At 35.7% G+C, this 17,085-nt stretch overlaps 1 protein-coding gene across 1 annotated transcript; it reads right to left on the bottom strand.

The window, feature by feature from the left end:
- Positions 1-664: 664 nt before the first annotated feature.
- LOC101553130 (indoleamine 2,3-dioxygenase 1-like) lies at positions 665-16,994 on the bottom strand. Its single transcript, XM_055118628.1, has 10 exons — positions 16,887-16,994; positions 12,115-12,210; positions 11,881-12,000; positions 9,167-9,285; positions 5,620-5,634; positions 4,841-4,940; positions 4,074-4,191; positions 2,988-3,039; positions 2,454-2,599; positions 665-1,005 (listed from the first exon to the last, which is right to left on the bottom strand). Exons 1-10 carry the CDS (start codon positions 16,962-16,964, stop codon positions 665-667), a joined length of 1,185 nt encoding a protein of 394 aa, XP_054974603.1. The 5' UTR covers positions 16,965-16,994.
- Positions 16,995-17,085: the final 91 nt, after the last annotated feature.

Here is a 17,085-nt window from a genome sequence, read left to right as displayed (position 1 = left end):
ATCAAAAGTTTATTTCAAGGGGCGCCACTTCTTGTTAGCCCCAAGTGATAATAGAAAATTAACTTACATTTGAACACACATGATTAAATCATTTATTTCTGTATGCTTATTGAATGCACAATTTGCTAAGCCATTTATTAAGAGTTGGAGATTTAGGTTTCTGGTAAACAATACGGTAGAGTTTCAAAGCTGGCATCCAGAAGTTTATCATGAAATGAGAATACATACAAGTCCCCAGTCCTCCCCCTCCCCCCAAAAAATACACACAAGTAAATGCATAGTCATAGAGCACTCTTATATTGCTATCAGGAAAGTACAGGAATCTATCAGATGCCTGAAGGTAGCATGTACAGTTCAGTGTTTCTGGAAAACTATTAAGTGATCATTTTATAAAAGCAGTTATAAAAGCAGTATTTTCAGCATTTTACTATCTAATAGTCTTAATTTAATTATAATATTCTAAAGATAAGATGTAGAATATCGTGATAGCCATAATGTATTCTTATAATTTTCTGACAAGGAATGCTGATATTCAAAATGTTACAGAAATCTTTTATAGTGCGTGTGATAAGTTTTGTATCTCCTTCATAAGTGTCTAGGATCATGACAAGTAACAAGTGACAGACATTTTTATCCTGACACAACGCACCCTCGTTGGGTTCCATCAATCTTTTTTCATCACGAATGATACAGTTTTATTCTTTACTGTCTTTAGGAAATCTATAACACTAGTTCCCCCAGTTCCTTTGCAACTCTCTTCAGCTGTTTCCTTCGCCTTGGACTGCTTTCGTGAAGGAGCCACAATGTAGTCGGCTACTATATTTAAATGGTAGTTTCTCAAAGCAACCATGGCTTTCACACATTTGTCGTAATGGCTCTGAAGACTGGCGTTACCTTCGGAAAGGATAAATTCACGAAGGGAGGGCCCTTCCTCCATCGAGCGAAGGAAATTCTGATGAGCCGGTGGCATATATGTTCTCATTTCCTGGAGGAATTCAGCAGCTTCTGAAGGGGCACAAGAAAGATGAGTTTGTAGGAAACTCCACATTCTCCATTTGGGGGAAGGAGGGCTGAGTTAGGTTGGGATCGAGCAACAGAATTTGAGACTAGAATTTGTAACCATTCTAAAGCTAAAAATCTTGCTATTCATAATGGGAATTATTGTTATATATATATAAGGTATATATACATACAAACAAATGTCAAATTCATTCTTTCATTCTAAAAAATGAAAATACTATACTTCTTTTTTCTTCTGAATTGTTTCTTCTAGAAAGACAATGATATAGGAAGATCATGATACTGAGTCCAAAATAGTATTTAAGGGATCAATTTCAAATAAGCGCATCAATTCATAATTAAATAAAAAAAACACTTCACCTAGCTCAAAGATTTATCTTTTGATCTTTTGACTGTAAAATAGAAGTTCAGGAAAACAGAGTAAAAAGAAATTCTTTTTTTTTTTTTGTTTTTTGTTTTTTGGGTCACACCTGGCGATGCACAGGGGTTAGTCCTGGCTCTGCACTCAGGAATTACCCCTGGCCGTGCTCAGGGGACCATGTGGGATGCTGGGATTTGAACCCGGGTCGGCCGCGTGCAAGGCAAACGCCCTACCCGCTGTGCTATCTCTCCAGCCCCAAAAGAAATTCTTTCTTGAGATTTTTCTTCATCTCACTCTAAGCTTCTAAACTCAAATGATAAACGTGGTTTGGATTAAAATTCCTATTTGAGCTTTGCCCCTGGGCTGCAGAATGGCTGTAAAAGGCAGTTTCAAGACTCCTTATCATTGGAATCTCCCATCCCCAATTTAAGATACTATCCTATCTCATTTTCCAATGACTTTCTCTTTCTGAATCAGATCCTACATTTTCAGAATATGTGATATCTCTTCAGAGTAAACTAGGCCTTACACTCCTATTCAAATATCAAGATCAAGAGAGTGATATACTGGGTCTGGAGTGATAGCATAGTGGGTAGGGCATTTGCCTTGCATGGGGCCGACCTGGGTTCAAATCCCAGCATCCCATATGGTACCCTGAGCACCACCAGGAGTGGTTCCTGAGTGCAGAGCCAGGAGTGGCCCCTGTGCATCACCGGGTGTGACCCAAAAAACAAAAAAAAACAAAAAAGAGTGATATACTTTACTTCTTCCCACTGGTTAAGGGAAAGAACTAGCCACTTATCTTTTTTCAAGTTTCTGCTGCTTCATCTGTGAAATGGAAGGAAGATAGACAATCCAACAAATTCTGTACTGAAAAACCTCAGGAATATGTCTTTGAGATGCTTATGGGAAAGATCTTTTTAGCTATTAAAATACTACTGTATTAAGACTGGGATGTAGTTCAGTAGAAAAGCTTATTTATGCCTTGTCTATGTGAAAGGAGCAGTGCTCAATCCCCACACTGCAAAAAATATATACTGTTGTCTTAACATAAAAGATCATTTCTACTCACCTCCAGCATCCTGCTTGATGCCCAGAAGAACATCAAAGCACTGAAAGATGCTGCTTTGAGCTGCACTGCCTCCTGCGAATTTCTTTGGGGTGTCCCAGACTCCTTCATACACCAGACCCTCTGACAGTAAGGACTTTCCTTTCCAGCTAGATCAGGAAGAAAATGATAAGCAAGCACTCTATGTGTGAACAGTCAAAATTTCAGATACAAAATCTTGCAGAAGAGAATGAATGAAAGATGACAGCATTAGATTTCATTGTTCTTCCACACTTCCCAGTTTTTTTCATGCATGAGAATAGTAATAATATAACATGGCTCTGAGCACATTTGGAATAAAAATTCTGTGACGTGAACCTTGGCTTTGCATCGGCAGAGATAATTCTCCTCTCATGAAAGTGCCTAACTCCTCTCCCCATGTGTCTGCCTGGCTAAGTAAGAAACATTCATATGTCTATTCTTTCTCGACACACAGAGAATCGGTGTGCTTTTCATGTTAATTGTTTAAGATAAAAAATTCCCAAAAATCTTACATACCCTGACAAGTATATGCGAAGAACATTGAAAAAGAGGTCTGGGTCCACATAATCTGTGAAAAGATGAGATGCATTTAATTAAGCAGCATTAGCTCTGGAGTGCTGAGTGAGGGGGCAGATACAAAAGAACAAACAGCAAACAACTAATAGTAAAATTTAGCATCGACTATAGGAAAGTCTTAAGATCCATCTGAAAATAAAAGGACAAACTCTCTCACAAACTGTCCTCTTCCAAGGGAACCCCGTATTTTCCTGGACCTACCAAATAGGGTCTCTGGGGTGGAGGGATGCTAATTCATAACTAGAGCTGAATAGCCAGGGTCTACCTGTCACTCAAACTCAGATGACCTTTTAAACTTTCTTTAAAACCTCCTCAGGTCCTTACTGATAAAAACACAAAGATCTGACTCTAAGCTACAACAAAACAGAAACAAACTTCAATTTTATGACCCATATACCTGGGACTTTTTTATAAAGCCTCCAAATGTCTTTGATTTAAAGGTCAGTCTTCTTGTGATGGACCTATTACCAGGAACTGAAAACCCCAGCTTGAGGTCATATTTGGTCTAACAAGTAAAGCCAATTTCCTTTTGCAAATGATTGTTCACATGTTTTTTGGATTGTTTTGTAATTGTTTTGAGATATGTTTTGAGCTCAATGGTTTTGTATGTTTCTTAGTCAACCTCTAAAAGAAGCAGAACGCATCAAGCTTCTATCAGGTAGAAATTATGTTTCTCAGAGCTTGAAACTGCCGGCACAAATGACATGGGTCCCCGTAGTTTTTAGTTGAAAGAAAAGAACATTCCATGGGGACAAAGCTACCTTGAAATTCTGGCTTTCCTATTTACTACCTATACAATCTTCATTTTTCTGTCTCTCTAAATTTAATTTCCAAGCTATAGCCAGTGAATATAATGAAATGTACTACAATGGCACATATAGTTATTTAGTGAGGTAAGATAAAGGCACACAACAGACCCTGAGCAATAGCTGTTTTTCTGCCTCTACTACCTCAACAACGCAACACCTCACATATTCAGAAACTCTTCACTACCTGTCTAGGATGTTATATGGAATAAATACTTGCCACGAATATGTTTAAATACTTCAAGAGCTTTTTCCAGACAAGAAACTATTTGACTCAGTGCTTCTTGCAAAGTATCACAGTCCTTATGTTGTACTGCATTGAATATTGTGGGAATTACCTACAGAACAAAAAAGAAAGAAAAAAGTGTTAGCACTTAGGATTTTCTATCACTAATTCTCTAATCAAATTTACCTTAAATCCTAATGCCTAAGTTAAACTTATGGTTTGATTTTTGCCCCCCTCTACCCCGTCCTTGGGCTGAGTACCCTACAATGGTTTGACTAATTTCCTTATATTAGTAAGCTTGATTATCTTCATACATTTATTATTTAGAGAGGTTTATATCAGTATATATTTATATTTCTAGTAGTGTCAGCACTTGGACAATATCACTATGATACATTAAATTACATTGAACATTTTCCCCTCAATTTTTGAGGCACCATATTCTACAATCCTGTTAGTGAGAGTTTTCTGCACACTGTGTTCTGACTCCAGAACCACAACCAAACTGTCAACTTCCCTCCACCAATCAGGGTTTCCGATTTGATTCTAAATAGATATGAGTCTTACATTTTAGATTTTAGATGAACACAAAAATCAAATATTTATACCCACAAGACAATCTACTATTTCTAATTGTGGCATTTAGTCAGGTTACAGTTATTTCACAATTAATATAGTCCGCTACTAAGTAATTATTATGCCACATGAAGCAATGCATGACATTTCCATGCTGGATATTCGTGCTGGATAGTTAGACTTACTCTAATTGCAGTAGCTGCTGCTGTTTCCACCAATAGAGAAACCAAGAAGAATCCTTTACTGCAATCCCCACCGGGAAATGAAAACAGAATGTCCATGTTCCTAAAAAAATCGGGCAAATAAGTAAATAGTTAATCAGAAGTATTGACATATTTGTCAAGTACTGTGTAGTTTTCAGGTAGTCTTACTTATCCAGTTTTATTTTCAAAATGATCTTAAACAATAAATCTAGTAGGTTCAACTTGCTTCATCATGATTGAAGAGAGTAATGTTAGGCCAATTGTCTAAAATCAGATATTTAACAACAGATTGATTTACGACCTATTAATTCTATTCTGGAATTTGGAACTAGAAATTCCAAGACTTCTTTTGTTTCCAATATCTCATGTTTTCTATGACTATAATATCAAATAGATACAGTTATTTCACAGTTGTAAATATTAACTGAAGACTGGTATTATTTGCCTTTTAAACAAGTAGAGGTTTTTGATTGAATTTAATTAACTTTTTTTAAAAGGCATTTGGAGGGCTGCAGCGATAGCACAGCGGGTAGGGCATTTGCCTTGCACGCGGCCGACCCGGGTTCTAATCCCAGCGTCCCATATGGTCCCCTGAGCACCGCCAGGGGTAATTCCTGAGTGAAGAGCCACGAGTAACCCCTGTGCATCGCCGGGTGTGACCCAAAAACCAAAAAAAAAAAAAGGCATTTGGAGAATACTGTAAAACATATTTACTATGGAAACACAAAGACCTCAGATCAAAGAAAATATTAAATACTTACTCATAAGTCATGGGTCTTATGGAAGCATCCGTAAAGCAATGAATATGTAGGAAGAGAAAGAATTAATTTAAAAATCAAATGGTTGTCACTGTTAATAGATTTAATTTTGATATATTCGGCACAAATTAAATCTAATATTAAATCTAATATATATTTCTAGATATATTAAGACATAGTGAGACACAATCAGAAATGTGCTTTTAAAATTCCTCAAGTGGACTTTGCAAAGACTTGGCATGGATTTCTTAAATAAAATTTAAAAATTAATAAAAGTCTTGGACATTATAACCCAGTACATAAAATACATTGAATAAAACATTGGTGGTACATTCCAGAACCTCAATATTTGAGCTGTATTGGGAGGGTCAACCTATATGTCAAGATAAATAAAAGTAATAACAAACAATTAGAATTGCATCAAATCAAAAGCTGTCTCATGGCTGGACTAAGCCCTGAGCATCACTGGGTGTGGTCCAAAAACAAACAAACAAAAAAATTGTCATAGCAAAAAGTCTACCAGGAACCCAAAAGTCAATCTGAAAACTGGGAGAAGATATTTGCATAACATCCATCTGACCAGACACTAATATTAAAAACTTATGAAGAATTGACACAACTTTAGAGCAACAGAAGACAAGTCCTTTTTTAAGTGCCAAAATATGTGAAGAATGATCCTTGCACAAAGAAGACATACAAACAATCTACAAAAATAAAAACCGCTAACATCACTTGGAATTTGGGAAATCGAAACTGGAACTGAAACTGAAATTGAAGCTTTCCCCTCAATCCTGTGAGAAGGTCGCCTATCTAACACTCCTGGGAAATGACTGGTATTGTCGAAGACACTGACTAAAGGGAAGTCATACTCTGTTCCTAGGGATGTTAATGGGTACAATCACTATGGAAATTGGCACAGAAGTTGTTTACAGAATTACAATAAAAAATTCCATGTGAAAGAGCCACAGAGATGGTCAGCACTAAGTACTTGGTTTACATGCGGCTGAGGGTTTGAACCCCAGGTCACTGTGGAGTCCCCAGAGTGCCGTCAAAAGTGAGCCCTGAACACAGAGCCAGGAGTAAGTCCTGAGCACTGCCATATGTGGTCTCCGACCCAAAACAGAACAAAACAAAAATTCCACATGAATCCATTTAGGAATAAGACACCTAAAATTAAATTTATATAAAAAATAAAACTTTTTAGGAAGGATATTTGTATTCCTATACTCATAACAGTCTTATTGGTTTAAAAATGAAATTAGCCTAATTTCCCATTAATAAATATAGCACTGCACTGTCGTCCTGTTGTTCATAAATTTGCTTGGGTGGGCATCAGTAACATCTACGTTGTGAGACTTGTTACTGTTTTTAGCATATTGAAACAAGTAGGGCGTTTGCCTTGCACCGGGTTCAATTAATAAATGACTGGATTAAATATGCTGTAGTATTCAAGGAAATATTCTCATGCCATTATAAAAATATGAAACCTTTGGGGCAAAATAGGTGGGACTTGAAGTGATATGTAAAGAAAATAAAAGACAATTAGTGGGCAGTTTCATTCCTATGTAGAATATGAATTGCTAGAACAAATGACTCAACAAGAAACAACAAAATGATCTCCTGGACTCAGTGAAAACTAAGGTGGTTGCTAGGGGGAAAGGAAAGTGGGGGTGGAAAGAAAAGGCAGAGGGCACACTGTTTACAATAGCCACAATATGGAAAAAACCAGAGTGCCCGAAAACAGATGACTGGCTAAAGACACTCTGGTATATCTACACAATGGAACACTACGTAGCTGTCAGAAAACATGAAGTCATGAAATTTGCATATAAGTGGATCAACATGGAAAGTATCATGCTGAGTGAAATGAGTCAGAATGAAAGAGACAGACATAGAAAGATTGCACTCACATGTGGAATATAAAGTAGCTGAGAGGTACAAGCTTACAATGTTGCGATCTCTGGCAGATATTTCTCTGGATTTAGTTACTAAAATACAGAAATCCAAACCCATACGGCTGCTAGTGCGACCTCTCGACCTCATATCTCTTCATTCTCAGCAATGGAAAACAAATTATCAAATGCTTTCTTTTCAGCAGGTCGATTTTAGGGGGGAGAAACTCCAAATCAATAATAGTGAATTTTTTGTTGAAATATTGAATGTAATCAAAGTAAAGTGAAAGTAAAGTGAAATGTACCAGTTACACATGCGGGGTGGGGGACTGGGGAGGTGGGGGGGGAGGTATACTGTGATTATTGGTCGTGGAATATGTGCACTGGTGAAGGGATGGGTGTTCGAGCATTGTATAACTGAGACTTAAACCTGAAAGCTTTGTAACTTTCCACATGGTGATTCTATAAAAGAATAAAAAAAATTAAAATAAATAAATAAAATAAAATCTGGCTACAGTAGAAAAAAAAAGGCAGAGGGGTCTCCACTTTGATTGACAGTAAGACTTTGATAGTAGAAATGGTGACAAGGTGACAATTACACACACAAACATAGATATGAAGTTAGGCTCTGAAATCCTGTAATATTATAAATCAATGATAAGTCAGCAAAAGTTGTAAAAGCAAGCACTAAAATGTGATTTAAATTAAATCACCCTAATTTTTTTAATATTCAGGTATTATAAAAAAACTAGTTTAAATAAAAATAATTTATTTTGTGGTTATTCTGTTACTATAATGTTCCACTGATTTTGCACATCCAGATATTTGAGATCCCTTAATCCTTCTGTCTTTTTATTGTATTGAATTCCCTTATTCAGTTATTAGGAAGTACTTCAGACTGAAATTCTGAGAATATGCCATTTCCTTTGCTTAAGGCGAGTTAAACAAAACTGGACATTTAAAAATTTACCTGAAAACTTTGTAACTTTCCACATGGTGACTCAATAAAAAAAATAAAGAAAGAAAGAAATAAAGAAACAATAAAAAAAATTTACATGTGTAATCTCATAAACATGGCTGTGAACAGAAGCCAGACATGAAAGAATACATATTCTATTATTTCACTGCTATGCTCTCTAATAACAGAAAAGACTTTTGGTAAGACAGATCATGATATGTTTGCCTTCAGGGTTTGGAATGATAGCACAGTGGGGAGGGCGTGTTTCTTGCATGTGGCTGAACTGGGTTTCCTGGGCACCGCCAAGAGTAATTCCTGAGTGCAGAGCCAGGAGTAACCCCTGTGCATCGCTGGATGTCACCCAAAAAGAAAAAATATATATGGTTTGCCTTAATGGCAAGAAGCACAAAGTAAATCTCTGAGGTTAGAGAAATATTTCACATCTTCATCATAGTTTCTTACGCATATATGACAGCAAAATTCATCACACAGCTTCAGATCTTTACATTTCCTTGTATTATATCCCTTCATCCATTATTATAGTTATGTATAGTCATTTATAGCCATACATTCACTGGACAAAGAAACCATATCTAAACGCAAATAAGAAATGTGCAGACAAAAATTAAACCAATGACTAAGCGGCATGATTTGAATAGCACACCCTACTTTCATTTCTACTAAGACGGTGTTTACATACCCGCGGGGATCCTTTTTCTTCCAGTTTGCCAAGACACAGTCAGCATAAACCATGATAGGCGGCAGCCCCAGTTTCTCAGAGACTTTGCAAAAAGGAATTGCAATGTTGCTTGGCAGGATCTAATTCAAACACAATATTAACCGTTCAAGTTTTTACACTGTCTTTGTCTGTTAGGCAATTAAATATTAGCTGTTCTTCATTTGTCATTTTGAGAACAAGCAAATAAATCATTCCCTTCTTGATTTCATAACTTAATTCTCAGAATTGTTAAATGTTTGCATTTGGGATTTGTGGTGGTATGGACATAATGAATCATTGAGAAAAAAAAGGAAATACAGGACCACAGCAACCAAAGCTAAACTGCTGACCTTCTAATGACCTGTGAGTTATTGTAGTCAATCATTCATCCATAACCATTACAGAAATATTTATTAAGCAAACAATATTCTATGAGAGATGCTTTTTAGTCCACTAAGAATATGAAAATAGCCTTAAAGTCTCCAAAAGTATCTGTATGTAAGACTTTTTGATAGACTATGTACTATATGTGTTTATGTATGTTCTACTATCTTTAGGTCATATCTCATCTCTTTTTTTCTTGAAATTGGTATTCACAAACGTTGTTCTGTATGTAGTCCCAGAGTGAAATGTTTCCTGCCATGGGTCAATTCTGATGGGTTAGCACAGTTTTAAAAGTGTTTTCACACACTTGGCTTTGTTCTTCAAAGTTTCTAATGATCATAATGCTAACATTTTATTCATCAGCCTGAGTTCTCTACCCCGAGATCCTTTGTTTGACAATCTAATGGCATCATATATTAACTAGGATCATCTGCATCAATTCCAACTATGATTGAAATTTGTACATTTTATAAGACAAAGAATAGGACTTTGTATCCCCTGGAAAGTGGTTGCTGGAGCTTCTGCAGTAGGTGAATGAATATGACTCACCCATAATTCTGTGAAAATTATAGTAGCTATAACCCAAGTAGCTTCAGATTAGTTTAATATGCTTAGACTTTAAAAATTTACCAAGAGAATAAAATGTTGGAACACAATCATTGATTATAAATCATTGATTATAGAGAATAATTCTTTACAGGCTGCTGAAACATCTTGATTGGCAAATAATTTATACAAATTTCATAAATATATTCTGCTATTCTATAACTTATATAAATGGCCAAATAGTAAATGATATTGATTTTGAATAAATAGGAAAAATGAAAAAACAGTGAACATCTTAATATAATCATACATATATAGCTATATAACTCCTAAGAAATTCAACTAATTTCTTATCACCTGTGAGCAAAACTATACTTTTTATTGGCAGATCTTACTTTTTGTCTGTATGTTCTCTCTCTTCTAAAATGTACTTAGCTGAATATTTTTCAACCTTTTATATTTTTTCTATCTCTAATTCCTAAAATCTCTTCAGAAAAATGTGATATGCAGAAAATGGAAATACTATAAGCTAAATATTTATAATTCTGATCTTCAGTCTTATGGGTATACTAGTCTTTAATTATAGCATGCATATTTTGGTCTCCAAATTTTTCACTAGATTTTTTTCCTTTCTTTTATGCTCCTCTCTCTTAGATAAATTCTAACAACCTCTTAAAGGGTAATCCAAGTCTTCCAAGAAGCATTTCAAGATAATGCCTTTTAATTCTTCTGGAATCTTACTCTTCTGCAGCCATCTGCATTCCTTTGCTATTTATGGCCCTCTTTAATACAATGCGTGCGTACTAAGTCTCTCAGTCTCTAATGAACCTTGGGAGATTTGGTTCTAAATTTTAAGGTAAACTCCAAAATTAAACTTTTATGTGTGTGTCTAGCCAGAGACTATGCATCAGTATCATGATTATAAAGAAGTATTAGATGTTCCTGTGATGATGCAAAACAATTTCTCCCTGTATTTCATATATCAGGGTGTGACTTATCACAAGGTGAGACTATTTATATAGTTACATTTCTAAACAGGGTTGGGAAGGAAAGCAAGATAAAATACCAATTACAGTTATCAAAAAGAAACTTTCTTTAACTAGAGAAGTTTCTACAATAGACTTTATCCCTTTTTTAAAGATTTGGTATTACAGTCTGTAGAGATGTCGTATGATTTGGTTTACTTAATAAGATAAAAAGTCAATTTTAAATATGAAGGTTTTTTTGGTAGAAAAAAAGAATTCATAAATTGAATGTTCAAATCAAAAAGGCATTTATAACTAATCAAGAAGTGATATAACATGTTCATTTCTCCAAAAGTCATAGAAAAAAATGTGCCACATTCAAAAATATTGATTTCAGTGTCATTGAAATAGTGAAGTATTAAAAAGAAATAAAGTATTTATACATAGAGAGTTAAATAACATCCGGTAATCAAATGAAAAATTATACAGTTAGTTCAAATGATGATGAAGATGAATGTGCCATAAATTCTAAAAGCCTAAATTATTATTTATGTGAAAGACAAAGGAGATATCTGTATACAGAGTGAAGCATTTGTACTATATAAATAAAAGACTATAAAAATCTAATAGTGATAGATTTTTGGTTTTAGTTCACATGTTGCCTATCAATGTCTTGTTTTCCTATTTTTTGCTATCCAAATTTTACAAACTGCAGTTTGATGCTTTTAAATTGTTTACATATCTGTGTATATTGGATGCAAAGTTGTTATTCAGAATAAGAAAGAAAAGAATTCTCCAAACCTTCCTGATATCGTCACCACCCTTATTCCACACGTATGCCATGGTGATGTACCCTAGCACCAGATGGGCCAGGCGCTGCGACTTGTGCCCTAGCAGATCATCAATGCTGAGTGTTGGCAGCTGAGAATAAATGGAGACGTTAACACAAGTTATTATGAGCACAATTAGTTTCAAAGTCAATTTTGAACGATACGAAGTTCTGCAGAAGAAGAAAAAGGTGATACTGATTCAAACCTTCTCTACTTCTGCACGTAGGTTTCCAGTCTCAATCAACTCAGGAAGATTTTTAGCAATTCGAACCCAGGCATCATAAGGGGGAGGTAGCTCCTCCTTGAAAGAAAGACAAAATAAAAGAAGTCTTTTATTGACAAGTGTCAATATTGAAACGCAGTCTTGCCTCTCACAGTCACCTGACCCCTTAATCAGTTTTCAAGTTTGTTCAGAATTTTTTGGTTTGTGTTTTTGCTTTTTGGGTCGCACCCAGCGATACACAGGGGCTACTCCTGACTTTGCACTCAGGAATTACTCCTGGCAGTGTTCGGGGGACCATATGGGATGCTGGGAATCAAACCAGCATCAATTTGTGCAAGGCAAATGCCCTACCCGCTATACTATGCTCCAGCCTCTGTTCAGATGTTCTTCTCCAACCTATAGCACACGTCTGTTCACCACCTGCACAAATACAGCTCTGACCTCTGTGCTCTTTCTTCTTCTCTCCTTGGCGCTACCACCTGCCAATTTTTGGTTTGTCTGGGGTGGAGGGGGGCACACTTGGCAGTGCTTGGGGTTTCCTCCTGGCTCTATGTTCAAGGATCACTTCTGGGGACCTGAAGGACTATGAGGGATGCGAGGATCAAACCCAGGTCAGCAATGTGCAAGACTGGCGCCCTACCTGTTGTACTATTGGTCCAGTCAGGCCCCCTGTAGCTGATTTTGGAGTGTGGGTGCCATACTTGCTGCATATTTGCTGTATTTAAAAGTGCTCTTTGGACAAGTTATCATCTGCAGTTTTAATAAAAGCGCCTCAAGATTTTTATAGGAGTTCTCCCAATCACTTCAATCTAGATTCATACTCTTATTATGAATCCCATGGCCCTTTCATAATAGTAGGGTCAGAAATCAGGAGACAAAAATGAGAATTTATTACTGTGATTTGTTATGTGTTTTTAACTTCTTGTAAAATCTGCACTCTCTTTATGTACCACTACTTGAAAGTAAGGAATGTATTATGCTTTTAATTCTTTATTTCCTATAGAAGTGGTTCATTATTGAACATATAGGAGATGTTATAGATGCAATAGATACAAATATAAAATAAAAATTAATGGTGCAGGCATGCATATGCTGCCTGAGCCCATATGTTGCTTGTGCCCACGTGGCCGAGCACATGTGGTGCCTGAGCACAGGTGTCGACCACATCTCCCCTCTTGAGATGTGTACTTGAATGCTTTTGTGTCTAGTGCTAGGATGTGTGTAGAGCTCTCTCCACCCTTGGAGAAGCCCGTGTTCTCTCTTGAGTGCATTATTCTTACTATTGTCTTTCCCACTTATCCCTTCCTCCCCCCCTCAAAAAGCCTCTAAATAAAATCTGTTTACTTCAAAAATAAATTAATGGTGCAACCAAGATGCTATACACACATATATATTATATAAGTTTATTTTTAATCAAGACAAGTAAGTATATATTTATATATATCATATAGTAAGTGCTGATAAAATCCAATATTTCTCTGTATCTTCTATTTATGATCTCAACCCAAGAGAAAACAAAGATCTACCAATGCAACAAAATGAGATTCATATTCCTGAACAAGCTCCCATATGTCCTGTCTTATCTTGCCTTTAAGTTTCCAGACTGCTCTTGGATTCATAAATACAGATCTATGGAAACAGGTTTACAAATCATCTCTACCTATGGGAACAGAGTGAAAACCCAGAGACTAATTCAGACCAACAATGTGATAAGTTCTTAAGCATCAAAGAGAAGAAAATAGTATAACAAGTTATAAAAGAAATTGCATATATAATTCAAACACAGGAAATGCAGGGAATCAGATAGGTTTAATTTATTAGTGCAGATTTTTTGCAATAAAAGATTCAACCAGATTTTTGGAAATAAAAGGCATCTAAGTTATAGATGCCTTTCTTGTTTGATCTGAATCTTTTCCCCTAACTACATAAATGACAAGCTTTGGTGTTTCAGTAACAGTTATATTTCTATTGTTTTAAATATTCAGCATACTTAAGTATTTTATTTTTGCTATCTTCCCCAAAGACAATTTTTGTCATGATCATTATTATCATCTTATTTTCTAGCATTTCCAACAAACATATAATAGATCAGTGGCACACTTTCAGTTCATTGGTTATTTCATATACTATTAATAAATGAAGACTAACAGAGTATTAATCAACTTTTTCCTGAATGACAAAATCTGTTTTTATCCAACTTTTAGATTAAAAAAATCAGTTTTCATCTATATGAGGTTGTTTCCATGTATGTAGATGGAAATATGTCTAAGACACATCTGCCTTTGACATAGGAAGTTGATAGATTAAAAAATTGACAAGCCATGTTTGAACATTGAACCTGGCTTTCTAACCTCCAAGGTGACAGCTCTATGTTCTAAGAAGAGCTTTCTTTTGTTTTTGTTTAGGGGTTTTAATTTGTTCTAAAGGTGTCCATAATTATTACAACCATTTTATTTTTAACTGAACTAAACTCTTGTAGAGGGACTTGCTATACTATTTTGCAATTTCAGAAAAAGTTTTTGTTGCACTATAGTAAGTATATCTCTGAAGCCATCCAAACCACAATTATGTAAGCCTAGAAGAAGGAGAGGAAAGCTTAAATATTGTTAACTTGCATGTGTTGATGTGTGATGTAAGCTGGGTATTTCACCAATAAAATTAAAACATATATTATTTATTTCGGGGGTGGAGAGCACATCAGTGGTGTTAAGAGCTACTCCTGGCTTGGTGCTTAGGATTTTATATGTAATGTGAGTATTGAACTGGATCTACCGCAGTGGTTTAAACCTTGTACTATCTCTTCAGTATCATATACTTTATTTTCTTTAACCAATTGAATATGTGAAGAGGAAACTTGGATAAAAGAGGAATTTACTTTAGATTTCTCTTTATCCAAAATATTTGCTGTTTGCTAACTTTAAATATAGATAGATTGGAGTTTTTGATTAAGGATATATTTGCTGCATTTAAAGGTGCTCTTTAACAAGTAATAAGCAAATAGAGATCGAGTATGATCCTAACATCTGTGTCTACTACACTCAAGAAAGAAAAAAAAAGTCAATGTCTTTTGATGTTTCCTTCTCTTAAGAGAAAGATTCATAGAATAAAATTTTATTTCATTTTAGCACCATAGTTTACAATATTATTAATGACAGAATTTTGTGCATAAACATTTGAACATCACATCCTCCACTGGAGTGTTGCTTTCCTGATCTGTTGCCCCATTGTGGCCCTTCCCATCCTAACAATAATATTTAGATTGGAGACTCTGAACCCAGAATAATGAGACTCATTGTCTGCTATTGACTTGTTGTTAACTATTTGAAGTCGGAAAGTTGCTTAAAGTCCTCTTGCCTATTACACTTTTCATACAAAAAACACAAATACCATTCAGGAGAGTGTGAAGATGGAACGAGTTAATGTTTGTTTCATTTTGGAGGCTACCCCTGACTGTGTTCAGGGTTTGCTTCTGGCTCTGTGCTCTGGAATCACTCCTGGCTAGGGCTTGGGAACCATAGACAGTGCCAGAGATAGAAAGAAAATAAATATTTATAAATTCCTTTAAAATAATATGTAAGTGGTTGGAAATTAAATATTGGTGAGATATTGTTTCTCATAGAATTTTTGGAAAATATCTTAAGGAAAGCCTGTTTTTAAGAAAAAATTGTAAAGGAAATTTATAGCCAAAAATTTTAGATAGCAAAGAAGCCCACTGAGCTCAATAAACAAAAATGACAATATAGGAAAAAATGCAGAAGGCTCAACTAGCAACAGACAGCTTAGTAAACCCTTGGACAAAGACTTACTGACCCCATGGTGAGTTATAAAAATTTTCACAATTTTTTTAACTGAAGAATTTCTTTGAGAATACTTCTAACCATTTAGTTGTAACAAACAACATAAAACATACTATTTTGTGCAAGCTAAGGCTTGGGCAGTGGTAAAGAAATGGGGACACAGGGCCGGAGCGATAGCACAGCCTTGCACTCGGCCGACCTGGGTTCAATCCCCAGCATCCCATATGGTCCCCCAAGCACGCCAGGAGTAATTCCTGACTGCAAAGCCAGGAGTAACCCCTGAGCATCGCTGGATGTGACCGAAAAAAAAAAAAGAAATGGGGACAATCGTGGAGAAAAGGTCGCTCTGATGGTACAACTGGTGTTGGAGCATTGCATGCCCATCCCTGTGTTATGAGCAACTTTGTTAACGGTAGTCTTCAAATAAAGTAATGAATAAATAGATAAAATAGTCTTGAATTTCACTTTACCCTTTTGCTTTGTATCAAACTGCAAGCATATCAATGCAAAAACAAAGCAGCTTGCAAATAGTCAAAATAGGGAGGAGTTTTATTTTGCAAAAGTTAAGTTCTGTCTGTAGAGGAAGAAGTTTTTTTGTTCACAATCCATTCATTACATTCTTTAAAGACCCTCTAAAAATGCAACTGCATAAAACCAACTTGGGGCAAGAATATTATTCTTACTTTCAAAGCTAAAATACAATTATAATTTTCTGGTTTTATCATGCTCCATAGTCAGCTGTTAACAAATAAGCCTGAAGTTCATCTAAATCTTTCTAAGGAAAAAGTTTTGAAAGTTCAGTGAAAACCATTTATTAAAATGCAGCCGCTACCATTGGCACCACCTTACTTGTTCAGCAGAAACTACTGAACTACAATTGTTCTAAGCAGAAGTTAATTTGTCCAAGAAAGTAATGCTAAGAAATACTTTTGTCCATATTTCAGTCCCTTCTCTTACCAGTGGATTTGGCAGAGCGAAGCCCACTTCTTCATCTATATGGAATTCTTCACTGATTTTCCAAGAACTTTCCATCATAGATGCCTTGTTCTGCTCAATCTCTGAGTCTTCCCCTTAGGGCTTCTAATTCCCTCAGATGTTTCAGAACATCTATTTATTATGGGGATTGCCATTATATATCACCTGGGTAGAAAGAAAT

This window comes from Sorex araneus, chromosome 10 (genome assembly GCF_027595985.1).
Source record: "Sorex araneus isolate mSorAra2 chromosome 10, mSorAra2.pri, whole genome shotgun sequence".
NCBI lineage: Eukaryota > Metazoa > Chordata > Mammalia > Eulipotyphla > Soricidae > Sorex > Sorex araneus.
Note: the sequence above shows the minus strand (reverse complement) of the source record. Positions and strands in the feature narration are given on the sequence as shown.